Here is a 27,436-nt window from a genome sequence, read left to right as displayed (position 1 = left end):
CACAAAAAGAGTTTCAGCTAATAAGCCAACAAAGAATATAAAATGGAATTATAAAAATGCTCTATCTAGGAGAAGGCATAAAAAGAAAAAGGGGACAAAGAAGAGATGGGACAAACAGAAAACAAATAGCATGTAGTAGAATAATAATTACATTAAGTGTAAATTGGTCCAGACATGCCAAGTAAAAGTCAGAGTTTTTTCAGATTGCTTAAAAAAGCAGGATCCAGGGGCTCCTGGGTGTCTCAGTTGGCTAAGCACCTGACTCTCTGATTTTGGCTTAGGTCAGGATCTCAGGGTCCTGAGATCAGGCTGCTTTGGGCTCTGCTCAGCGGGGAGTCTGCTTGAGATTCTATCCCTCTGCCCCTCCCCCCACTCGCACTTGCTTGCTCGCTCTCAAATAAATCTTAAAAAAAATATATACAATGGAATATTACTCAGCCATCAGAAAGGATGAATACCCACCATTTACATTGACATGGATGGAACTGGAGGGTATTATGCTAAGTGAAATAAGTCAATCAGAGAAAGACAGTTATCATATGGTTTCACTCATATGTGGAACATAAGAAATAGCACAGAGGATCATAGGGGAGGGGAGGGAAACTGAATGGGAGGAAGTCAGAGAGGGAGACAAACCATGACAGACTCTTGACTCTGGGAGACAAATTGAGGGTTGCTGAAGGGGAGGTGGGTAGGGGAAAGGGATAGCTGGGTGATGGACATTAGGGAGGGCATGTGATGTGATGAGCACTGGGTGTTATATGCAACTAATGAATCATTGAACACTGCATCAAAAACTAATGATGTACTATATTTTGGCTAATTGAATTTAAATAAATATTTATAAAAAACAAGATCCAACTGTGTGCTGCCTATTAAACACACACACACACACACACACACACACACACACACACACACACACACACTGCAGATATAAAGCCAAGAGGCAAAAATGATGGAAAAGAATGTACCAGGCTGAACTTAATATTGTTAAGTAAGTATTACTGTTAAGTAAGATGTCTTTTCTTCCTAATTGGCATGTAGATTCAGTGCAATCCCATGCAAAATCCTAGCAGGGTTTTTTTGGGGGGGGGGAGGGGCGTACAAATTGATAAGCTTATTCTGAAATAGGAGATGCAAAAGAGCTAGAAGAGCCAAAACTACTTTGAAAATGTAAAAAAAAAGTTGGAGAATTTATTCTACCTGATTTCAAGAGCTAATATGAAACTATAGTAATCAAGACAGTGTGGTATTGGTATTAAGACTGACAAATAGATTGGCACACCTGGGTGGTTCAGTCGGTTAAGCGTCTGCCTTCGGCTCAGGTCATGATCCCAGGGTCCTGGGATCGAACCCTGCATCGGGCTCCCTGCTCAGTGGGGAGCCTGCTTCTCCCTCTCCCTCTGCCTGCCGCTCCCCCTGCTTGTGCTCTCTCTCTCTCTAACAAGTAAATAAAATCTTAAAAAAAAAAAAAAAAGACTGGAGAATAGATCAATGGGACAGGTAGTCTAAAAGTAGAGAGATACATACATATATATATATCCAATTGATTTTTAACAAAGGTACAAAGACAAATGCATGGAAAATAATTCTTTTCCACAAATGGTGCTAAAACAATTGCATAGCAATATATCAAAAAAATTTTTAAGGTTTTTCATTGTTGCACTACATAGAAATTAATTAAACTATAAAACTTCTAGGTATAAACATAGGACAGATCTTTATCAATTGTGGTTAGGTAAAGATTTCTTATATATAACACCACAAAAGCATGATTCATAAAAGAAGAAATTGATGAATTGGACTTCATGAAAATCAAGAACTTTCACTTCTTTGAAAGATTATCTTAAGACAATGAAAAACAAGCCACTCAATGGGGGTGGAGAGCTTTATTCAGAAACTAAACATAAATATATAATTTAGTTTGTGTGTGTGTATATATAAATAATATGCAAACCTCATGTATGAAAAATTACTTTCACTATAATTAAGAACTCTGAAAGCTCAATAAGAAAACAGTCCAACAAAAATACTGATTCAAATGTTTCCATTGTTTATTCCAGTGTTTATAGCAGCACTATAACAATAGGGCAAAGTATGGAAAAAGCCAAATGTCCATCCACTGATGAGTAGTAAAGAAGATGTGTATGTGTATACAATGGATTTTACTCATCCATTGAAAACAATGAAATCTTGCCATTTGCAATGATGTGGATGGAAGAGAGTGTATTATGCTAAGTGAAATAAGTCAGAGAAAGACATATGCCATATGATTTCACTCATATGTAGAATTTAAGAAACAAAACAGATGAACATAGGGGAGTGGACGGGAAGTAAAAATAAAATAATATAAAAACAGAGAGGCAAACCGTAAAAAACTTAACTAGAGAACAAACAGGGTTGTTGGAGGGAGGTGGATGAGGGGATGGGCTAAATGGGTGATGGGCATTAAGGAGGGCACTTGTGATGAGCACTGGATGTTATAGGTAAGTGATGAATCACTAGGTTCTACTCCTGAAACTAATACTACACTATATGCTAACTAACTTGAATTTTAATAAAATCTTAGAGAAAATTAATTAATTAAAATAAAAAAAGAAAACAATCCAATGAAAATTTGGCAAAAAATTTGAACATCCGTTTTTCCAAAGAAAATTACCGATAAGGAGTACATGAAAAGGTGGTCACCAGCATTAATTATTAGGGAAACATTGATTAAAACCACAATGAGCTTAAAACCACTTTAGAATTTTAAAATTAAAAAGGTTGATTATACTAAGTCATGACTAGGATGTGGAGCAACTGAAACTCTTATACACTGCTTGTGGGAATATAAAACTACTTTGGAAACAGTTTGGTAATTTCTTAAAAAATTAAGCATATATTTACCATCTTTCCAGGATCCTCTCTCTATACATTTTTTGTATAAAAAGAGCGTATGATTATTTGAAAATGAGAGAGCTGAAAACTGTTTAATCCAATCTTAACTTTGATTTTGCATAATGTTGCTAATTTAATTTATTTTCCAAGTTGGAGTGCTCTTTTAGCTCAGCCACAGTCTTTTTTTCAGACTTCCTACTTCCCTGTTCTTAACAATCCCCAAAAGTGTTGTTGGCAGCTGAAATGGCTCTTGTTTCATCAACTCCCAGGATTTCCACAGTGGTGGCCAGGGTTTCAGGGACCTAGCTGAACATGAATGGAAATGAGAAGGGTGAACAAAGAGTTTAAATAGTTTAGCGTATAAACTGGTTTATATAAGGATAGGCTTGCTTCTCGATTTTCATGTATGTAGTTGTGGCTCCAAAGATTGTGCTGGTTTTGAATGTTAGCTTTGGCACTCTTTCAAGATTCTAGACATGCTGTCTATTTATAAAGAACTCGGGGGACTGAACAAATAAGAGTAAATCCAAAGTTAAGGGAACAAGTCTCAACATTGAAGAGAGTCACCTCCACAAGCCATTAGGAGACTGACTTATATTTTAGTTTCATCTTAGGAGCATTTGTTTCTTCTTACTCTTCTATAACACTAGGGCTTACAAATGGAGTTCAGTAAGTATACTGGCTACCAAGGGGAAGGAAGGGAGCAGAGCAGCTCTGGAAAACCCATGGCAATAGAAAGACTACCAGTCCCTTCTCCCCCAGCCAGAAGACCACTATTAATTTAGAAATTTTAAGACCTATATGATAAGAATTTCTAGCAGAAGTACAGTTTTCTTTAAGTGAGTTAAAATTATGATACATTATCTACTAATTTACTTTTTTGGATATCATACCATATAACATAATAATGTTTTAACTTTAATATAGCCTTTAAAGACTTCTAGTATAAGTTCATACTGTTCTTACTGTTCTGTTTAATGTTAATGCTAAATTTTTTTGAGGGGACAACAGTTATAGTCTCTATAATTCAGTTTTGGTGATATTTGTTTAATTATGCACTACTAATTTTGATGTAAGGAAAATTATTTTTTAATGGAATATAATTTTTTTATCCATAAGTTTGCTTCACACAATATAATTGTGACATTGTGTTCTTAATTGTGTCCTCATTTTACAATTCTTATATTAAGAAATTGTATTACATGCATTTCTATTTGGTATTATATTCTTATTTATTGAATAAGGTTTAATTTCTGGTTCTGAATAACATTAGTACCATTTACCAGTTTTAGGTGGAATTCATACTAATCCCTGAAGTGTAATACACATTAAAATAGCTAAAGCATTAGAAATTTTGGCACTCGAGCCCTTAAAGGTAATTTCATTCTAAGCCAGTTAGTATGGTGATACGTAACTAAAAATGGATTAGTATAAGTTGTTCTTTTAGCTCTATATCCTGTTTCTTCTTTCTCCTTAATCTTTTCTTAAAAAGTAACTATAGATAGCAAATAGAATGATGGCAACAGAAATCAGACTGCCTCTTTCCTGCTCCCAACTCCCAACTCATCTACTTCGGAGCCAAGCAGCTGTCGATGCAGATAGGTAGATGGCACCTGGAGGTTCTCAGCCATGAGACCTGTTGTGATGCTTTCCTTCTTCTGGGACAAATTCAAGGTTGCATCAGTGTAGGGTAGCCCTTGGAAAGAATCTGAGAGGCAGGTGAGTGATAGTAAGAGACTGCAGTCCCATATCCATTCAACTTATTCACTAGTAAGGGTAAAAGAAAGATATTTACAAATGAACATATTTACAAATGAGAGAACATTCACATTTGATACCCGATCCAAGAAAAATGCTTGAAAAATGACTTAAATATTTATAAGAGTACCAATATTTATAAAATACAAATTTTAAAAGTCTGGCAAGTCCAACAATGTATTTTTCCCCATAGTTGAAGTTCTCCCCTGCATTGCTAAAATTTAGCAAGTTATATTTGTATAGGCACATATATTTAGAATGTCATCATATTTCATCTGCTAGGACAAATGTATGATTTTGGACAGATTTTTCTTTTGAACAGAATTAAAAACTCATCCTTACGCTTTTATATCTATGGAATTAATTGCTTTGACTTCATGACTGTCCTAGTGATTTAGCTAGAAGGATCCTGAAATTTGGAGTCAGAAGGTCTTTAATTTCAGTCATTTACTAGTAGAGGCAAGTTACTAAACTGCTCTGGTTTTCTTTATCTTTGAATATGAATCCTATATTATAGATTGTTAGAGAAATTAATGAACATATAAATATGTCTTAACAGGTGTTTTTATCAGAAACACCAATCATCTTTCTTTAGGAATGGGAATTACCATATTTTCAAGACAGTGGTTATAAATGGAGGAGGGTAGGAGCTGCCACGGAGGGGGATTTTGTAGGGTAGGAGACTTTAACAATACTGTTTGGGTTTTGGGGGGGTTTTGTTGTTGTTTTTTGGATGTGGATACTCATCATCCTGCGTATTTTTCTATGTCTTAAATATTTAATTGTTAAAATAATCTTCCTAATGAAATGCATGAAACTTTGCCATGAAATATCTTAACCAGTAAAGTGTCTTAACATTTTTCTATCAAAGGACTTCCTAAGACACTCTGAAATGTATGCTTCATAATTCTTAGCTTGTTTGGGACCTGCTAGTCAGAATATCATTTCCTTCATGCCATTCTAGTGATGTAATATTGCACAAAGTATCATGTTTCTACTGTGTGTGTTAAGTAATTGGCAGAGGTCACAAATTGTCTGTTTGGGGATTGAACCTGGCTCTTAGAAGTACTGTTTGTCCCAAGCAGTATTGGTCTTTATGGAAACTTAAAGTCTCATGAAAAATCAAGAAATGTCGTAACCCTGAGTTTGCATTTCTGTATGACAACGGTGAGTTGGTGCCGAGTCTCAGCTGCTCCCTTGACCTAGGCCACGTGCTCACTGTTCTGCACCCTCACTGTGCTCCCTGATACTGAGGCCAAGTGTCATTTGCCTTTTATCATCATAAATGTTTATATTACTGCTTGGCCCCCGTAGGCAGTTTAGTTTATAACTCTTAGAGAGGTTGTATTCAGTAGATGTCAGTCTTCTATTGATATTTTGCTGTGATATCTTAACTTGAGGTTACATATTTTCAGTACTTTGTAACTTTATAAAGCGCTTGTGTACATTTTCTCTATAAACCTAATGTAAAGTACTAAGTTTGTCAACTCCTCCTTCTGTCAGTCAGTTCTTTCATGTTATAAAGTAATTATTTCTGAAATCTAGTTCTTCCTGTCCAACCTTACCACCACTGCTCCACCTAAGGCCCTCATCATCTCTTACCTGGAATTCTTTAATTGCTTTCTGACTGAGCTCCTCATCTCCAGTCACATTTCTTTCAGTTCATCCTCAAGTGTATCGCTAGAAAGTGCACATCTCCTCTCCTCACACCACTGTTTCAAATTCTTCTGAGTTTCTCTGTCTTCTATGGCAAGATCTGCAAATGTTTCCTGAAAGGTCCAGATAGTAAATATTTTAGGCTTTGCTGGCCAGAAGTTTCCTGCCACAAAAAATTGACTCTGCTGTGGTTGGACTGAGCACAAAGCACCCACAGACAGTACGTAAACAAATGGGAATGGCTGTTCCAATAAAACGTGTTTACAAAACCAGGTCACCAGTCTAGGGCCATGGTTTGTTAACCCTTGTTCTAGGATAGGAAAGACTCTCCCTGTCTTTCTTCCTGTCTTAACTACTACTCTTCCATCCTGTTTCTTACAGTTTATTCAGAAGCACCACTCAAATTCTTAAACCTTTCTTGTACATCTTCTTTCTATATCCAGTTATTTAATTCTTTCATTCAAACCATTTTTTCACAGAGAAATATTAAAATATATCTTATAAAATGTTAATTCTCAAATGATGGTATCATATTGAAACATGAGGCTATTTAGTCACTTGCTGACATCTTTATAAATGTATAGTGAAGTACAGTCTTAAGTGTTAAAAAGAGTTTTTAACAAATCTTTCATAAAAATCCGTAACTTTGATACAATCCATTGTTGTGGCTTATGGCTTGGATACCATCAACACATTATCCAAAAATCTCAGAATAAGGTCACTGGTAGGAAAGTAGTTTAATTTCAACATTATCAAGTGTATTGAATCAAGGTTCTTTGAGAAAACAATTTTAGGACTGTTAGTAGGAATTGAAAGCACGTAACTCACATTGTGTCCTATCTTCATCACAGCTGCCCCTTGCAAATAGTTAGGAAAGCAGAAAATACTTGGTTTTAGGGTACGACTTGCCTGAAGTATTGGATGTCAAATTGCCACTTAAATTCTAATAGATCATTTTACACCGTTCCAAATGCAAAAAAAACAACAGAACTTGATAATACGTTGTTAAATATATTAACAATGTGGGTTTTGCCTCATTATTAAATTGCAGTTTTTAAGCTATTGCTGATTGGTACTGATTTAGGTGCTGATTTAGGCTATTGCTGATTGATGTTGGATAGTAAACAAAACCTTTTCCAGTAAAAAAATGAAAGAAATTCATTCTTGCATCATATTAATGAAAAGTGTGATTTGATTACTGTGGTGAGAGTAGATTAGTAGAGCTGCTGTGATGGAATTTTGTTAAGATGTGAATGGATATTAAGCTTGATAAGATAAAGTCCTCTAAATTTTCTGATATTTGCATAATAATACATTAATTTAAAGCTCTCTTTATTAAAACTGACCTGTAAATGTCTTTTATGGTTGATTTTTAGCCACCAGCTGAACAGGCCAAAGCCAGACTACAGCTGGTTCTTGAAGCTGCTGGTAAGTGCATAATTTATTTAAATGAAAAAGTACTAAATAAATCTTAACATGCTTACAGGTGGGTCAAAGAAAAAAAAACACCTATTTTCATATAGCTTCACAAATTTATGAAATTTAGGTTATATGTATGGCCATATTTTATAGGAAATATTTATTGCTACAGTATAATGCTAAAAAGTCATTCTTTACCTTTTTATTTATAAAATTGGCTTCAATTTTAGTTTCAGTTTTGATAAAGTCCAATTTATTGACTTTGCTTTTGGTGGTATATTTAAGAATTCTTTACCTAACCCCACATCACATCATAAAAATCTCCTCCTATATTTTCTTCTAAAAGTTTTATACTTTTGCATTTAAGACCATATATGATCTATTTTGGCTTAACTTTTGTATAAAGTGTGAGTTTAAATCACGTTTTCATTGTTCTAAAGGAAACAAGGTAAATGTAATATATAATATAGTAATTTCTCCAATTGCATTGGACTAACTCATTGGACTGTTCTGGGTACCATCTAACCTTAAAATACCGTATGTTTTGTTTTTCAATGATACAGTAATGCAGTGACTTTGATTTTACATATAATGCCCAGATTTATGTAGACATTAAATATTTTACCTTTTCAAAAAACGTGAAAGATCAATGTTATCTTTTCTAAGTACTGATATTTTACTTTGAATCTCAATGTGCTCTTCAAAATGTATGTAACTTATTTAAATAAGTTGTTAAGGTTAAGCATGAGGGAGGGTTAGAATAATAATGCCAAAGTAGTACATATTTCTTAAAATTATTTACTTTTTAAAGATCTGTAAAGAGTCCATAATTTCCAATTGGAAAGTGAGAATTCTATTTCAACATCAAAAGTAATTTCGGACTACCAGATGATAGTAGTTGTATTTTTAGTTTCATTGGTTGGGAAAATACATATGTGCATATTGATTCAAGGATTTCTTGGATTAACTCCTACCAAGAGTGTCCACAGTTTAAAGATTGGGAGCACCAGTGTAAATGATATACTAGCTTCATAAACACTAACAGAAAATAAAGGGATAAAAATTGATAAATATTTTGACTGTGAGTCTCTATACCACTCCATATTTCTTTAGAAGTCATTATATTTTATGTATTACTATTACTCATTTTATCTTTAATTATGTAGAAATTACAATTTCTACATAGTATTACAGTTTTGCTTGCTATCAGGTTTTTCATATTTTGACTCAAATATACCATAAGATAAACTAGTTAATATGATTCTCTATCATTTACATAAAGTACATTGATTCTTTAGTAGCATTTTGCTTTGAAAAATTATTTCCAGTTCATAATTTGAGTATGGACAAACTCTTAAAGAAAATTTTTATGGTGCTTAGTTCGGAAAATATTTGTTTCCATTATTATAACTATAAAGAATTTCATTTCATAGTTTTATACAGTTATCTTTATCTTTTAATATGATTTTGAAGCATATTATAAAACAGATCTGACACTCCAAACCTCATAGTATATAACTTGCTTATATTGGTCCCAGCTGTCACCCCTCATATTTTAATTTAACTTTCTAAATTCTGTTATGGATAAAGAGCTAGGTTCTGTGAATTTGAGATGCATTCAAATTATTATGACAATTTTACAAATTAGAAAACTTACATTAGCTGGATAAGCAAAGGACAGACCTTAGCTACATGTAGCATTATTTACTTAATAATTTTCTTCTTTATTTAACATGTTGTCCCCAGCATTTCCCTCTTATCAGTTACACTGTGATATATATCCTGTTACAAATTATGTTTTTTATATTTTACATTATTTTCTTGGAATTGATTACTATAGAAATGAATTTATGAGGTTAGAGGGTATTAACATTTAGAGTGACTTTTTATGCATTTTTGCTAAATTGTTTTGCAAAAGGACTGTGCTACTTTACATTTCCACTGATTAAACATTTTTACCAAGACTTCACTTTTGATGCCAATTCCATGAATATATTGCTTTATAATATGACATAACATATTACACCCCTTTGGAAAACATCCAGTACTGCTTTTAATGAGAACGTGTGGATCGCTTCTCGGCCTTTTGGCTAAGATCAAGTGTAATGAGAACGTGTGGACTTGGAGAGAAGTAGGTGGATGGATAGGGGAGTAGGATATAAGCAAATACAGAATTTATTCTCAAAGTTCTAGATCTCTTTCAGTGAAGAATACAAGGTGTTCATGGTATTATTAAAAACAAATAAAGGAAGGGGGAATAAGATGAACTTGAGCTTAGTCTGGAAGTCTTGCTATTAAAGTCTAGCCTACTCCTATGATTGAGGTACCTGTATAGGAAGGTCTGGTAGCACCCATTTTGTCACATTGGAGGAAGTTTACTTGGGTTCTCAGGGAAAACATCCTTGACTTTGGGGCCTTAAAATTGAGTACAAGGAAAGACTTAAGGCTGTATGTTAAGATTCTTGAGACAGGATTTATTTCAGCTTTATAGTTACTATAATCTGGTAGATAGGGTTTCTATATAAAGAAATCCTGAAGCTACTTAGTCCTTTATTCTAACTTCAGGTCCCAGAAGAAAGTTTTATATGTAACCATTGCATTGTTATTGATTTATGAGTGAATGTTAATGATGTTATTGGTTTGGAATTAAAATATATTTAGAACATTTGGCAACAATTATTAGTGGTATGATTTTGAAAGACGTGTATGAGTGAAATAACATTAAGCAAAATGTAACTGTAGGGTATCATGCATATTATACCAAACATGAATTTGAAGTCATAGATTTTATTGTATTTGTTATGATCATATTTTTATACATTAAATTTACATATTTATACTTTGTTATGCTAAATCTTCAGATTTAGATAGCATCTTTTTTCATGTTCATTACTAAATTACAATTGAAACCAAAATTCATGTCTCTTGTTTAACTTTTAACTCAAAGGTGATGTGAAGTTAAGGTTATATCTAAGATTGCTTTTCTGTTGTTTTCAAATGGCAACAGGACACAGAAGGTTGCAGAATTGTATAAATTTGTAAGACAGAATCTTTAAGTTGTAACCTCAGCTAATGGCTTACCCTATGATATTGAGTAAATCCTATTAACGCTTTGTGCCATGCTTTCTTTTCCTTTCCGTTTTAAAAATGCTTTTACCATTCTCCCATTTATTAAGATGCAAAACTTTGAAATTTTTATCTTTGACTTCTTAAGAGGCAATGATTCACCTAGAATAAATGATCTTATTTTGAAGTGTTTTTTATATTTAGCCCTTTATTATCTTTCCCACTGCCATCTCCTTAGTCTAGATGCCAATCATTTCACCCAAAGGTTAATCTGTGACTTCCTAATTGGTCTCTTGCTTCAGTTCTCTTCTCTGGAGATGGTAGTGAAAAGTGGACGGGTTCTAAGCCTACTTACACTACTTACTCTTTGTGACCTTGATGTTTATTGGTTAGCCAAAACAGAGGTATTTTAAAAAAATGGAACATGACAAAGGTATATATTTTCTAGTTTACTATAGTTCTCTATTTTTTAAAAAGTAATTTGTTGAGGTGAAATTCACATAATATAAAATCAATCGTTACTGTTTAAAGTGAACAAACCAGTGGCATTAAATACATTCACAGTGCTGTATAACTATCACCTCTCTCTAGTTCCAAAACATTTCCATCACTCCAAAGTAAAACCTCTTACCTATGAAGCAGTTTATCTTCACTCCCTGGACCCCCTGCAACCACCAATCTGCCCTCTGTTTCTGTGGATTTATCTATTCTGGATATATATAATGGAATCATACAATGTGTGACCTTGTGTGTCTGGCTTCTGTACTTAGCATAATGTTTTGGAGGTACAGCCACATTGCAGCATGTATCAGTATTTTATTTCTTTTTATGGCTGAATAATATTCCATTGTCTGTATGTACACCATTTATTTATCCATTCATATATTGATGGAAATTTGGGTTACTTCCACCTTCTGACTGTTGTGAGTAAATGTTGCTATCAACATGCATATACATGTACTTGTTTTGGTACCTATTTTGTAATTTTGGGTGGTATATACCTAGAAGTGTAATTGTGGGGTCATTTGGTAATTCACCAAACTTTTCCAGTGTCTGAGCGATATTACATTTTCATCAGCAATGTAGGAGGATAGTCCCCTACTATTTCAGCTAAACCATGTCACACATTTAAATTACCTATTTGAAAGTATTTAGCTTTGGGAACTTCTCTGTACCATAATTTACTCATTTGAAAAGGGGCAAGATTATAACTACTTTATAGGATTTTTGTGAAGATAAGTATAATATGTGAAATGTCTACCCCAGAGCCTGGTGAATGGTAGACTCCAGAAAATGTTTATTTCCATATTGCTTTTTGTGATTACCACTGCTAGATGGTTCTTTTTCAGCCACCATTTGGTCATGCTACTATTTTGGCTCAAAATTAGTCACTGGCCCTCAGTTTCTTACAAAATTAATTTTGCACTTCTATGCTTAAGGTTCCAATGTTCGGTAGGTGGATCCACAGATTTTTCTATATTTATTAGAATTCATTTCTGAACTTCTCATTATTCTTTGAGTTACTCATTCTTCTGCATTTATTAGAATTCATTTCTGAGCTTCTTCTCATTATTCTTTGAGTTACTTGTTCTTTTCTACCTATGGATCTTTGCTCATGATTTTCTCTCTTCTAGAAATGACTTCTTCCTTCCTCTTCCCACCTCTAAACACTTCAAAACAAATCTCAAATAATATTTCCACATGACTTTCGTGACCATTCCAGCACATAATCTTTTCTCTTCTTTTTTGAATTCTTTCTGTCCTTTCCTGCACATACCATTTATGCTGATATTTACTCACATATAGCTGATACTAATATTTAATTATTTCATGAGTGTTGAACTTATTTTCCCAATGAAATAATAAACATGATGGCCAGGAACCAGAGCTAAAACTTCTAAGTCTTTCCCAGGAGTTTTAACAGTATCTATAGAGAGTGGTACTATGCCAAATAAGAATCCAGGTATTAATCTTTGCTGAACAAGTCATTGTGAAGAAACAATCTGGACATAACTGAAAATTAAACCTTTTAAATGGTGGTATGCTCATTTTAACCACTGATTCATTTAAAATGGATACACAAAAAAATTCTCTGGCTTCTAAAGTAGAAGATATTGGTCAATAATCTGACTTTTTAATCTTAAACTTTAAGGTAGTGCATAACAGAAAAGATAATGAAACATGAATATCACACAGGAGGAAGAAGGAAGATAGTAAGTTTACTTAAAAGACTTGTCTCCATCACTTTTGCTTTCACTGTTGTTTGTATGACATGTTAGCAGAAGTCCAAACATTGGGGTTTTGTGCAAAAACACAGTATAATCTTATGCCATATGTATGCATAGGTTTGAAGAAGAATTTAGAGGAGAGATTTTTCTAAAATGTAAATATTTTTCATCAGTATGAAGAGATGACCCTTCTTACAACATGGTTTTAAAACACATTTTTCTCTAAAATCTTTTTAATATTTTACTTTTAATAGAATTATTGACACATGCAACCTTTAAAATTCTGTTTCTAATGTTATAAGAAAAAATAGAAATTTCCTTTAGTGCATGAATGGTAAATAACCTTTATCATAAAATTTTTGTGTAATATTTCATTTTCTAAATAATGTCTACAACCTTTTTGTTTTGCTTTGTAGTTTTTAAAGTACATTCATAAATCTTTTATCATTTGACTCACATCACAGCATGGGTAGCTAATTAACTCCATTTTACAAATATCCTGAAAGCATAAGTGGTTTGTAAAAGGCCACATAGCTAGTAAGTGGCAGAACCAGGACCCAAATCCCATGATTTCTGACTCCTGAGCTATTTCTATCCATAGTTTAAATCCCTGAGTTATGTTGGGCAGAAAGAAGGATGATAGAAAATATTACCAAATACATACTTTGTTTTGTTAGGTATAGTGCTATAGTTACCTTACAATAAAATAATTTCTATCCTCAAGCAAGCCTTTGATTCTGAAATGAGTTTTTCTGATTGATAATAAAAAATTATTAAAGTTTGAGCCAGAAAAAAAATGTTTTTTTCCTTAACTATTAGAGTGTTCATAATAGCAAAATTTCTGATAATTTTGAAAAATCCTGGTAACATTTTATGATCAACAATGTTTTGATCTTCAGCCTCACTAGGGACTTAACATTTCAGTTACCCTTGCTGAGATAGAAGCTGGTTAAGTACTGTGAAACACAGATGAGTTACACACATGTTCACACTATGTCCAGGCAAGGAGCTCTGCTTAGGAATAAGCCGTAAGTGCCTCATTCCATCCCAGTTCTTCTGCTGCATGTTAAATTTAGATTTTATTCTCTCAGTTACCCATTAAGTACCTGGAAACCTATTCCTAACCCTTTCTCTTCATAGCCATGCGATCTTAGAAGTCTCAGTACTTTTCTAAAGTCCATTCTAACTGTAAATATTTGTGATTCTGAGAATTACAAAGGAGATTGCCACAATAATGTTGAACTGTTTCCGGGGAGCATAGAAAACCATTCTGCTACCCTGATTTAAAGCCAACAGAGATTTTGCTCTATAGGTTTCTGATCACTGATCTGTGGCTCCAAGAAATAGGCTGATTATTGTGAGAAAAGCTTTCATGTGGGGCAGACCTAAAAAACTGAGCAAGTGATTGAAAAGTTAATTTCCATTTCATAAAATAAGTAGTTTCAGACTTCTTTTTTCCCCGTGTAGGCTTCTTCTTGATAGTAGGTTGGCAGTCTAGATTCATACTCAGCCTCCCTAGCTAACTTTGTAAGTAGTCTCTTTTAGTTTCTTCAACTATAAAATTGAGATATTAATAGTACATAACTAATGGGTTGGTTGTTACAGAGTTTAAATGAGTTAACATTTGTAAAACACTTAGAACAGTACCTGGTACATAGTAAGTATTCAGTAAATGTTAGCAATTGATACCAAAGACAATATAGTATGGTGGTTAAATTCTCAAGTCAGATGGCCTGGGTGCCATTCCCAGCTCCATTATTTACTCATAAAACCATGGGAGAGAGATGTTAAAGCCTGCTGAACTTCAGTTTTTTCATTTATGAAATGGGAAAATAGGTACCTTTAGAGTTTTTATGAGAACTAAATAATTTAATGTAATAAAGTGTTTAGAACAGCACCTAACATGTAACCAAGTGTTCTATAATTATTAGCGAGTAGGAATAGTTTTTTATGGCATCACCATAGTGATGAGGTAATTAAGGAAGAGACATTGAGCAAAACATTCCCCTCCTACCAGCATACATAAACAGAAGAAGTTATCAAGAATTAAGAATAGTGCTTTTTAAAAGAAACAAATGAATAAAACTTTAATTAGTTTAATTGACTTGAGCATTGGTTAAACCTTTTTTTCATCAAACATGGTTTCTGCAAATTTTAGGAATTGTACCTAAAATTTAATAGCTTTTATGTGAAATCAAATTGATAATGTTAATTTAACTTCCAATTTCCAGTAATGAACATGGTTTTTGGCTCTGTGTTAATTCAAAAAGATAAAGTAGTGCTTCCTAAAGAGAATCATGAAGTAAATTGCATTTAAAAAGTATGTTACTTGTTTAGCATCAGTTACACATTTATATTTGAATGACTATTATTTATCCTTAATAATATTTAGTAAGAAGAAAGCTATCAGCTAGAGTCTTAACAATATCACAGCAACTTGCCATGTTTGAGCAGATGTTAAGCAGACAGTAGTTGAATGTTAATTTTGAGAGGGTGGTATGTTTAAGCCTAGCTGAAGTATGTTGCATGTGGGCTTTCTAGACTCGAGTACAATGCTGGATCTCTGGGGAGAATTTTAAAGCTAAACCTCTTTCTTTGGGGTCCTCTATATGGACTCTCTCAAGTCAGTATAAAGCAGATCATCCCTAGGCTAAAGCCCTTCAGCTTTTGTTATTGGGCTCTGTAGACCTGTAATTAGGCCTCCTGGCAGGCCATGCAGGCCGGTTAATGGTCATATGGAGTTTCTGTGAGGCAGACTGGCTTTGTATAAATCCTGGGTAGGAATACGTTTATGGGTCACTTCCTACCAGGACCATGCTTTGTCCTTATGCCCTGCGGGCTGACAGGGAGCAGGTTCCCTTGACCATGGACTGTTCAGTTTGCAACTCAAAATCTAGTCCACTAATCCTCAGTGTAAACAGAGGATTTAGAAGGGCTTCTGTCACTTACAGTTGCCAATTCACTTGGGTGTCTGTGAATTTATTTTTCCCCAGACTTCATTATTGAAAGACTGACAAGTGTATAAGATTTGGATGTTTGTTTATATATCAAGTGTGCTGGGGTTTTTTCAGTGGTTTTAGAATCATTGTAAATAATTTATCTAAAGCAGAATTATATAATGAGCTTTTTTATTAATCACCCTTTAATATTTCTTAATTTAAGCCATTAAAAAATTTGGGATGATAGCTAACCTTTTCCTATAAGGGAAATTATAGGTCTGGTTTTTGGATTTTTTTTTTTTTTTATAAGGGTAAAATAACACTATGTAAAGAAATTTACCAAAAAGTGATTAATGCAGATTTCAGATAAGTCAAAGAAATAATTCAAAACTCTTCTATACAGTACATTTTATAGTAAGTAAAAATGCCATTTTAGTGTAGCTGAAAGCTTTTGAAAGGAGGAATATCGGATCAGTATATAAAATGCTTAATAAAAATGTGTTTCATGAAGTACTTAAAATTAATAAGAGTGCCATTTATTGAGCATCTACTATGTGGTGAGCACTTTTATACATTTACACATAGTATAATTTTTAATAAATAATGCATGTTTCCTAGCCAAGCAAAATATTTGAATTTTAAGAAAGTCATGATTGAGATTTTTGTTTTTCATTTTATTTCATCCTCTATTTCATTATGGTTTTCTCTTTGTTGCCCAGATTATTATGATTTGATTCTGAAATGTGTAAGTTTTGAGTATGCTCTGCAAAGAACTGTCACCTATCTTCTTATGAGCCAGTTTTTCTTTTAGGGAGGAAATCAAATGATGTATTCTTTCCCAGGTCTCATCTAGTAAATCAGTGCTCAGTATTTTGCATTTTGTGATGTAAAAATGGTTCATGACAGATGTGGCTGAAAAGACCACATACGTAGACTGTATGATTTTAGTCTGGTGGAACTAATAGGATCACTCATTACATTTTAGACCCTGGGGTTTCTTTTTTCTTTCATAATAATAATAATAAAAAAAAAAACTGTTTAAATAGAGTAGCCCTTTTTGTGTGTGAGTACAGCGTCTTCCCCCAAATTTACAAAGAGTTGATGGTAACAAATCAACAAATAATCCTCTCTCTTCCAAAAAGTTCTTTCATTAATGTTTATTTAATGTTAACTGTTATTTTTTGTCTTGTCCGTAAGAGTTAAGATTTTGTTCTATTTTTATAAAAGGTTTCTTTGAATTTTATTTAGCAAAACTAGAAAATACATTCCTTAGAGAATCTAAGACCTGAGAATTAAATTAAGTTATATGGTAATAAAAACAAGTTTTGCAAATGTTGAAATATTTAATGGTAACAAAAAGACATTATGCAGTAAGAATTCTGGTGTTCATTCACAACTGAGAGAATTATAGCATGATCTGTTTTTCTTTTTTAATGTACACAGTGTATTTATTAGAACAGAAATATATTTGTGATATATTTTGGAACTGAAAAAAATGGAGGCTTCTGAACAGTGTGAAAGATCTGATCCTATTTTAGTTTTGACCAAAAGTTAAAGTTGTAATTGAACGAAAAGTTACATTGAAAAATATCCTGGGTAATGGCTATTGTCCCTGGGCAGTAGGATTTAAGGTAATTAAAAATATTTTTTTGGCTTGTCTTTATTTTTGAATTGTTCTGTAGATATGAAGAAAACCTATAGAAGTGTCAGAAAGGTTAATTTAAACATGATAAAATTCCCCAATATTTAGTATGAAATTCAATGAGTTTTGACAAATGTATACAATTGTGTTAAGTATCACCAAAATTTTTGATAAAGACCATTTACATTACTCCAGAAAGGCCCCTTATATTCCTTTGAAGTCAGTTCTTTTCTCCCCATCTCGGACCTTAGCAACCACTAATCTGCTTTATGTTGCTATAGTTTTGCTATTTTCAGAATGCCGTATAAATGGAACCATACAGTATGTAGACTTTTGTGTCTGCACTCTTTGACTTGGTATAGTGCCTTTCAGGTTTGTTCTCATTGTTATATGAGCATCAGTTCTTTTTATTGCTGAGTAGTATTTCATTGTATAGCTAGATCAGTTTATTTATTCATTCAACAGTTGGTGGACAGGTAGGTTGCTTCTAGTTTATGGTTTTTCTGAATAAAAATTATATGAACATTTGAGTACAAGTCTATATAAACATTTTCATATCTCTTGAGTAAATAGTTGGGAATGGGATTTGTTGGTTATATATATAGTTAAGTGTAGCTTTGACTTTATAAGAAACTGCTGAAGTTTTCTGAAATGGCTGTCCCATTTTGTATTTTCACGAGCAGTGTATGAAAGTCCCATTTGTTCCTTGACATCACTTGATGTTGTTGGGTTTTTTCTTGTTTAATTTCAGCTATCCTGTTCAATGTGTTGTATTTCATTTGACCTTAGTGCACATTCCTGTGATGACTCATGAAGTTGAGCATCTTTTCATGCAGTTATTTGTCATCTGTATACTTCTGTGAAGTATCTACTTCTATCTGTTGCCCATTTTTAAAAGGAATTATTTATATTATTGACTTGGAGAGTTACTTATATATTCTGAATACAAGTCAGATATGTACTTTATATATTCTCCTTGTCTATGCCTTGCCTGTTTATTTTCCAATGATTTTTTTAAAAAAATTAATAATGTACATACAGTAAAATTCACTATTTTTAGTTTCAGTTCTTTGATTTTTGACAAATATAAACAATTGTGTAATAACACCTAGAATCAAGATGTAGAACAATTTTATCATCCCTCAGAATTTTCCCACACCCTTAATGGCAAATCCCTCCTACCGCTTCTAGCTCCTGGAAGCCACTGATCTATTTTTTGTCCCTACAGTTTTGACTTTTTTAATATGTCATGTAAATGGGATCATGTAATATGTAGCTTTTTGAGTCTGGCTTCTTTGACCTAGCATAATGCTTTTGAGATTTACCCATGTTGTTGCTTATATTGGTTAAAATTTATTCCCTTTTTATTACAGAGTAATATTCCATTGTGTGGGTTAATTAATTGAAGGGTGTTTAGATTATTTCCAATTTTGCACAATTATGAATAAACCATTAAAACATTGTTAAAATGATTTTGTATGGATATAAGTTTTTGTTACACTTGGGAAATACTTAGGACTGGGATTGCTGGACAGTATGATAATTTCATGTTTAACTTTATGAGAAACTGCAAACTGTTTCCCAAAGTGGCTCTACCATTTTGCATTCCAAAGGCAATGTATGAGAAATTGCGTTGTTCCACATCCTTGTCTGTACTTGGCATTATTAGTTTTTGTTTTACTCTGGTCATTCCAATGGGTGTGTAAAGGTGTCTCACTATGGCTTTAGTAATATACCTCATGAAGAATGTTGTTGAACATCTCTTCATGTGCTTATTTGCCATTGCAGACTCTTTTCCCATTTTTAAAAATTGAATTATTCTTCAGTTTCTGAATTTTGAGAGTTTTATATTTTTTTGGATAAAAGTTCTTTATCAGATACGTGATTTGCAAATATTTTTCACATTTTGTGGCATGTTTACGTTCTCTTAACAGTATCTTTTGTAGAGCAGAAGTTCCTGATGTGTTGAAGTCCAATTTATCAGTTTTTTCCTTTATGTATTATGGTTTTAGTGTCAGATCTCTTGCCCAAGCAGAAAACACAAAGATTTGTATCTGTGTTTTCTTCTGGAATTTTCATAGTTTAGATTTTATATTTAGATCTGGTCCATTTTAAATTAAATTTTGTATGTGGTGTGAAGTATGGGTTAAGGTTCTTTTCTTTGCATGTGGATATCTAATAGTCTTAGTACTATTTATTGAAAAGATCATTTTTTTCCACCGAATTGTCTTTGTAACTTTATAAAATATCATTTGACCTTATGTGACTAGGTCTATTCTCAATTCTCTGTTCAGTTCCATTGATCTTCGTGTCTATCTATCCTTTTGCCAGTATTATACTGCCATGATTACATTGGCTCTATAGTAGTAAGTCTTAAAATCAGTACTGAGTCTTCCCCCTTTCTTTTTCAGAATGCTTTGGCTATTCTAGTTCTTTTCCCTTTCTATATAAACTTTAGAAACCACTTATTTATTTCTACCAAAAACAAAAATCCCAGCTGGGATTTTTAGTAGGGTTATGAGGACTTTACAGATCAGCATTGTAGAGAATTGACTCTTCCATCCTTGAACATAGGATAGCTGTCCGTCTCTGTTTTTTTTTTTTAATTTCTTTCACCAGTTTTATAGTTTTCAGCATATAGATATATATTTTGTTAGGTTTATTCCTAAGCATTTTATGTTTTGGGGTGCCATTATAAATATTAGATTTTCTTGTTTAGATTATACTGATAGTATACAGAAATACAATTCTTTTTTGAGTATTGAATTTGTATCCTGCCATTTGTTAAACTCACTTAAAGATTGCTTGTTTTTATAAGATTCTTTGGAATTTTCTACATAGACAGTTATGTTGTCTATGATGAAGTTTTTGTTTCTCCTTTTAAATCTGAAGACCTTTTATTTCTTATTCTTGCCTTATTATCTTATTACCCTAGTTAGAACCTCCAGACACAATTTTGAATAGAAGTGGTTAAGAGTGGATATCCTTTGATTATTCCTGATCTTAGGCAGATTAGCATTCAGTCTTTCACCATTATACAAGATGTTAACTGTAGGCTTTTCATAGATGCCCTTTTCAGATTGAAGAATTCTTCTTCTATTCCTGATTTCCTTTGAGTTTTTATCAGGAATAAATGTTTAATTTTGTCAAATGCTTTTTGTGCATCATTTGAGATGGTATGTTGATTTTCATTGGTTGATACATTGAATTTCACTGGTCAATTTCAAATGTTAAACCAATCCTATTTACATTTTGGGGAGAAACACCATTTGAATGCAGTGTACTTTTTATATATTATTGGATTGGATTTTCTAAAATTTTATGTGTATTGTAGCTTGTGTTCACAGGAGTTATAAATGTTTCATTACAACCATTTGCATGCCTGATTCCTTCTATTAGGTGATAAACCCCTGTAGGTAAGGTCTATCAACTTTATATTTCCCAAAGTAGCACAATACCCTGGTGTTAGGAGCCTTTATTTATTAACAGTTGGTTGGATGAATAAATGTCACTAGTAGTCTGTGTAAATGAGCATTTATATACCATTGAAGGTATATACTAAAACTCATTCCTCACATCTAGTTCTGTAGTTTTTAACCAAGTAAAATATACCCAATTTATCCCATAGCAAATTTTGATATAGAAAGAATTAATCAGACTTTGATGGGAACTTTGTACTATGCAGAATCTTTCAGGCTAACTTTCTCTACTTCTATATAATATGCTTAATATATTCAGTTCATCTAAGCAAACTTTAATCAGATATTATCTGGATGGAAAACCATACACATGTCTAATGTTTTCAGAATTTTTTTTTTGTTGTTAGTATGCCAGTGATATATTACATATGCTCATAAACAATAATTTTTAGTTTTGGGGCACCTGGGTGGCTCAGTTAAGCCTCCAACTCATGATTTCAGGATCCTGGGATGGAGCCCCACGTCGGGCTCCTGGCTCAGCAGGAGTCTGCTTATCTCCCTCTCCCCCTGCTCACGCTCTCTCTCTCTCTGAAATAAATAAATTAAATAAATCTTTTTAAAAAACAAGGTGACTTTTAGTTTTGAATTAAAATTACGGAATTTGATTTAATGTTAATACTTGTTAAACACTTGCTATATAGTTGTTCCTAAAGTGCCTCTTGAAAGGAATATGTTAAAGCCTATAAATCCCTTATAATACTTCATGTGATAGTAGAAGCTCCATATAAGTGTACTTTTTCTTGGCTCAAAGCTAGTCCATAGGAGATAATTAACTCCTTCTGTTATAAATCTCTTAAGTAATGCTTGAAATGGTCATCATTTCTCAGTTTTACACAGTGGTTCTGAAAGGTTGATAAGGCCTTGGAATTTTTAGAATTGTTTTTAAAAGATGACTTGTTTGGGGCACCTGTGTGGCTCAGTTGGTTAAGCATCTGACTCTTGATTTCAGCGCAGGTCTTGATCTCTGGGTCATGAGTTCAAGCCCTGCATTGGGTGTGGAGCCTACTTGAAAAAAATAAATAAATAAAAGATGACTTGTTTATTATTGTCATTCTAAAGGCATTCTGAAAATGTTAATCAAAGACCTTGAAAAGTAAGTAGGGCTTAGCAAATCATTGTTGATTAGATGAAAGAATTTTTGCATATATGGATACAGTTGTTGGATATTTCTACTTTTTAAAGTTGGGTAACTTTATTGGATAGTATTCATTTAGAAAGGCAATCATATTTATAAACATACCTTGTTATGAATATTCATAAATACATTTTATATACTATGAATTAAAATTACTTATTAGGAAGATATCTAAAAACATAAAGAGGTAAGTATTTTTCATAATATGGGTTTGAACATTACATATTTTGCCTAAGCCTGTCTTTTCTTAAATTTTATTTTCTATTACCTCCTCACTTTGCAAGAGATTTTTATGGTATTTAAATTTATTGTGTAATTTAGTTTTAGAAAAGGCACATAGACATTTGAATTCACTCAACATTCAACATTTTTTATTAAGTGTATTTCATATATCAAGTATTACTTTAACAGTAGGGATCAGGTGGTTCTTCTCTCGGGCTCGGGTAGTTTCTCAAATGTGTTTGCCAGTCAGTATTTTAAAGGGGAACATCCACAGGTCACTGAGTTCTCTGTGCAGCTCTGTCTCTGGTACTCTGTCCTGTAAACTGTAGGTGTCTTTGTCTCCCAGAACTGGCAGCTCCATCTTCTCAACCCAGAGTCTACTAAGCTCTCCTTCCACCAGGAGTCCAATAGGCTTTTCTTTCCCTGCACCACCAGCAACTGTAGCAATATATATTATTCCTCTGGCACTGAGAACTTTATATACATTGTGCTCAATAAATTTTTATCGGTCAAATGTATGAATGAATAATTTAATGTTTCTCATTTTTAGTAAACTAAAAAGTTGGTCTTTTAAAATATACATATTACTAATTCAGAACTGGATTGAACTCACTCCAGCTTATAGAAAGCAAAATTACATTATATTTTTAAAATTTAATTTTACTTTTTAATAAGTTGATTATCATAAACTTCAAAAATGTGAACTATCATGCTCTTATAAATGATAGCACAGATATTTGTGTTATTTTATAATTGACTTTTGCTGATTTAATAATGTTCTGCGCTTCTATAACTATTCACAGTTTACAAAGCATTTTTTGCATGATATTCCATGTTAGTTTTATTAATCTCTTCTGACCCAAGCCTGCAAGTTGCCAGGTAGTTTACATTTTTATCTCTAGATATATTGCTGTGTATCTAATCTATATAATTTTGAAGATTTTTAAAAAGGCAACATGATGGGTATTTTACTGAAAAATTCTGGGAAAATATCACCTTAAAAACTTCTTTAAAATTTCAGGCATCTGTAGAACATGTAATGCTTGTATTTAGTGAGGGAATATATACGTTGCTTATTTTAGAATTATTGTTGTCAAACTTAGTAGCATGTATATTCTGAAATTGATTTTTTTTCTCCCCTTAACATAGTATCATTTCACTCTAAACTGGAGATTAAATTTTACTTTGTATATAGGAAATCTTTAATAGCCAGTTCAGACGAGAAATGCTTAAGGTAGATGTCATGAAAATGGTGAAATATTTTAGGTTAAATATGTTCATGGAGTTAGAGAATGTAATGAAGCATTTGAGTCTTTTTTCCCTCAACTTTATTGAGACATAATTGACATAGAATATCTTGTGAGTTTAAGGTGTACAACATGATTTGATAGTTATATATTATGAAATGATTCACAGTAGTGTTGGTTAATACTTCTGTCACCTCATACAGTTACCATTTTTTATGAATGGTAAGAACATTTAAGATCTACTCTCTTAATAACTTTTGCGTATATAATACAATATTGTTAACTGTAGTCACCATGTTATATATCCCCCCAGAACTTATTTGTCTTAACTGGAAGTTTGTACTCTGACCAATATCTCCACATTTCCCTCACTCCCCAGCACCTGGAAACCACCATTCTATTTACTCTCTGTTTCTATGAGTTTGGGGTTTTTTTTTTGTTTTTTTTTTAAGTTCCATATATAAGTGACATCATACAGTATTCGTCTTTGTCTGACTGATTCCATTTAGGTTCATCCATATTGTCACAGATGGCAGGGTTTCCTTCTTTCTTTGTGGCTGAATCACATTACGTTACATATATACTACATCTTCTTTAGCCATTCATCTGTAGATGGCTACTTAGGTTGTTTCCATATCTTGGCTATTGTGAATAATGCTGTAACGAACATGGGAATATATGTATCTTTTCGAGATCCTAATTTCATTTCCTTTGGATATATATCCAGAAGTGGGATTGCTGGATCATATGGTGATTCTATTTTTAGTTTTTCGAGTAACCTCCATACTGTTTGCCATAGTGGTTGTACCAATTTACATTCCTTCCAACAGTGCACAAGGGTTCCCTTTTCTCCACATTCTTGCCAACACTTAATTATCTCTTGTCTTTCAAAATAGGCATTCTAACAAGTGTGAGGTGATATCTCATTGTGGTTTGATTTGTATTTTCCTGAGGATTAGTTATGTTAAGCGTCTTTCCATGTACCTCTCTGTAATTTGTAGGTCTTCTTTGGAAAAAAGTCTATTCAGGTCCTCTGCCCGTTTTCCGGTTGGGAGCAGTTTGGATCTGTTAGTTGGTTAATAATGGCTTACTTGAACTTTTTTCTGTTTAAATCAAGATATGTCAATTTTATTTGAAAATTACATATCTTAGGTTTAATAAAATTTTCTTCTCTCATTATATAGAGAATTCAGTGACAAGGTTGAAAAATCTAAAATTATGAGAATTACTCTCTGTAGCATGTTTACAATACAGAATAGATTCTCTTTACTTATTTATTACAACATTGTATATTTTCAGCTGGTGAAGGTGCTGCTGCCCTTCAATCCAGAACTCTTTTTTCTAATCAATAATCTCAAGGTAGATATCCTCCTGCACTATCCAAGAAAGAGACTTGGGACCCCATAAGGCAAAGAAAACCTCACCATCTAAAAAATGGTCTATACCCATGATTATTCATTTGTAGTGAGGTTTATCTGCATATAGGACATCAGAAATTATTTCTGCTTTACAAATAGTTCATGTAAATTTTGTGTGACGATCAAGGTAATATATATTCTGTGTAAAAATACTGTACTTTTTTTCCTTTGAAATTTGGTATCAGTTTAGCTCCATAAAAACCATTCTTGACATTTTTATTGGGATGGTGTTAAATTTACAAATGAATTTAGACAGAACCGACATCTTGGTGATGTTGAGATATCCTATCCAAGTATGAGGAATGTCTTTCCATTAAATCAGGTCTACTTTTGCAGCTTTCAAGAATGATTTACAGTTTTCCTCATTTAGGTTTTACATGTTTTGTTACGTTTATTCCTTTGATGCTATTATGAATGAGATTTTCTTCATATTATGTCATCTATTTAGTGTGTGTATATCTGATAGTTATTAATTTTGGGATACTTATTTAAATAATTGCTACCTTACTAAATTATTTTGTTTGAGATTTTAACATTGATTGTGTGTTCCAGCTATAGTAACATATTATAACAAAAGGTGTTTTATTTATACTTTTCAAGTTTTTATGTCTCTAATTTAGTACACTATTAAATAGTAGTAAAGGTAGTGGTATATTTGCCTTACTCTTAATCTTAATGAAAATCCTTCTTTTCTTTTTTTTTTTTTCCATTAAGGAAAATGCTGACTTTATGACTTAGATGTGTGCTTGATTTTAATTATCTATCAATTCCCCCCCTTTTTTTGTGTTGTTTTTTTTTTTTATATTAGTATTGGGTGTTAAATTTTGCCAAAGTCCTTTTCAGCATCTATGGAGATAACCATATAAAAAAATGAGATATTTTTCTTTATCTTTAAAATTTTTTTAACATTTATTTTATTTTTTATAAGGCTTCATTTCTTTAGAGAAGTTTAAGGTTCATAGCAAAATTAAGGAGAAGGTACAGACAGATTTCCCATATAATTCTTTCTCCTGCACATGCATCATAGCCTCCCCCCATTATCAACATCCCCAACCAGAGTTGTATATTTGTTACAGTTGATGAACCTACACAACTACATCATAAAAGACCAGAGTTTATATTACAGCATTCGGGTTCACTCTTGGTGTTAGGCATTCTGTGAGTTTGGATAAATATGTAATCACATATATCCACCATTACAGAGTGTTTTCACTGCCCTTGAAAACCTATGTGCACAAACTATTTATCCTTCTCCCTCACCTCCAAACCTTGGCAGTCAGTGATATTTTTATTGTCCCCATAGTTTTGCCTTTTTAAGACTGCCCTAACAGTTGGAATCATGGGGTATATAAGCTTTTCAGATTGGTTTCTTTCACTTACTAAGTTGCATTTAAGGTTCCTCCATGTCTTTTCAGGGCTTGTAGTTCATTTCTTTTTAGCACTGAATAATATTCCATTGTCTGGATATACCACAGTTTATCCATTCACCTACCTGAAGTACATTTTTGTTGTCTCCAAGTTTTGGCAATTATGAATAAAGCTGCTATAAACATCCATGCACACATTTTTTGCAGACATTAAGTTTTCGGCTCCTTTGGATAAATACCAAGGAGCATGATTGCTGGATTGTATAGTAAGAGTATGTTTAGTTTTGTAAGAAACTGCCAGACTCTCTTCCAATGTAGCTGTACCATTTTGTATTCTCACCAGCAGTGAACGAGAGTTACTGTTGCTCCACATCCTCATCAGCATTTGATGTTGTCAGTGTTCTGGATTTTGGCCATTCTAATATGTGTGTAGTTATATCTTAATTTGCAATTTCCTAATCACATATGATTTGAACATCTTTCCATATGTTTATTTCCCGTCTGTATATCTTATTTGGTGATGTGTCTGTTAAGGTCTTTGGGCCATTTTTAAATCAGGTTATTTTCTTATTTTTGAATTTTAAGAGTTCTTTGTATATTTTGGATAATAGTTCATTATCAGATATGTCTTTTACAAGCATTTTCTCCTAGTATATGGTCTGTATTCCCTTTTTCTTGATATTGTCTTTCACAGAGCAGAAGTTTCTAACTTAAATGGAGTCCAGCTTATCAACTATTTATTTCATGGATCATGCCCTTGATGGTATTATCTAAAAAGCCGTTGCCATACTGAAGATCATCTAGGTTTTTCCCTATGTTATCGTCTAGGAGTTTTATCATTTTTGTGTCATATTTAGGTCTGTGATCCATTTTTGAGTTAATTTTGGTGAAGGATATAACACATGTTTAGATTGATTTTTTTTTTCTTTTGCACGTGGATGTCCCTCTGTTCCAGCACCATTTATTGAGAAGACTAT

The 27,436-nt window shown here is 32.8% G+C and overlaps 1 protein-coding gene across 1 annotated transcript in view; it reads left to right on the top strand.

Moving 5' to 3' along the window:
* The window catches only part of RSRC1 (arginine and serine rich coiled-coil 1), a 406,135-nt gene that overhangs the window by 234,115 nt on the left and 144,584 nt on the right, over positions 1-27,436 (top strand). The window contains exon 6 of the mRNA XM_032408362.1: positions 7,674-7,725. Coding sequence (XP_032264253.1) covers positions 7,674-7,725 — 52 coding nt within the window. The remainder of the gene's footprint in view (positions 1-7,673; positions 7,726-27,436) is intronic.

The sequence above is a fragment of the Phoca vitulina genome, unplaced genomic scaffold (genome assembly GCF_004348235.1).
Source record: "Phoca vitulina isolate PV1807 unplaced genomic scaffold, GSC_HSeal_1.0 scaffold10, whole genome shotgun sequence".
Lineage (NCBI taxonomy): Eukaryota > Metazoa > Chordata > Mammalia > Carnivora > Phocidae > Phoca > Phoca vitulina.
Note: the sequence above shows the minus strand (reverse complement) of the source record. Positions and strands in the feature narration are given on the sequence as shown.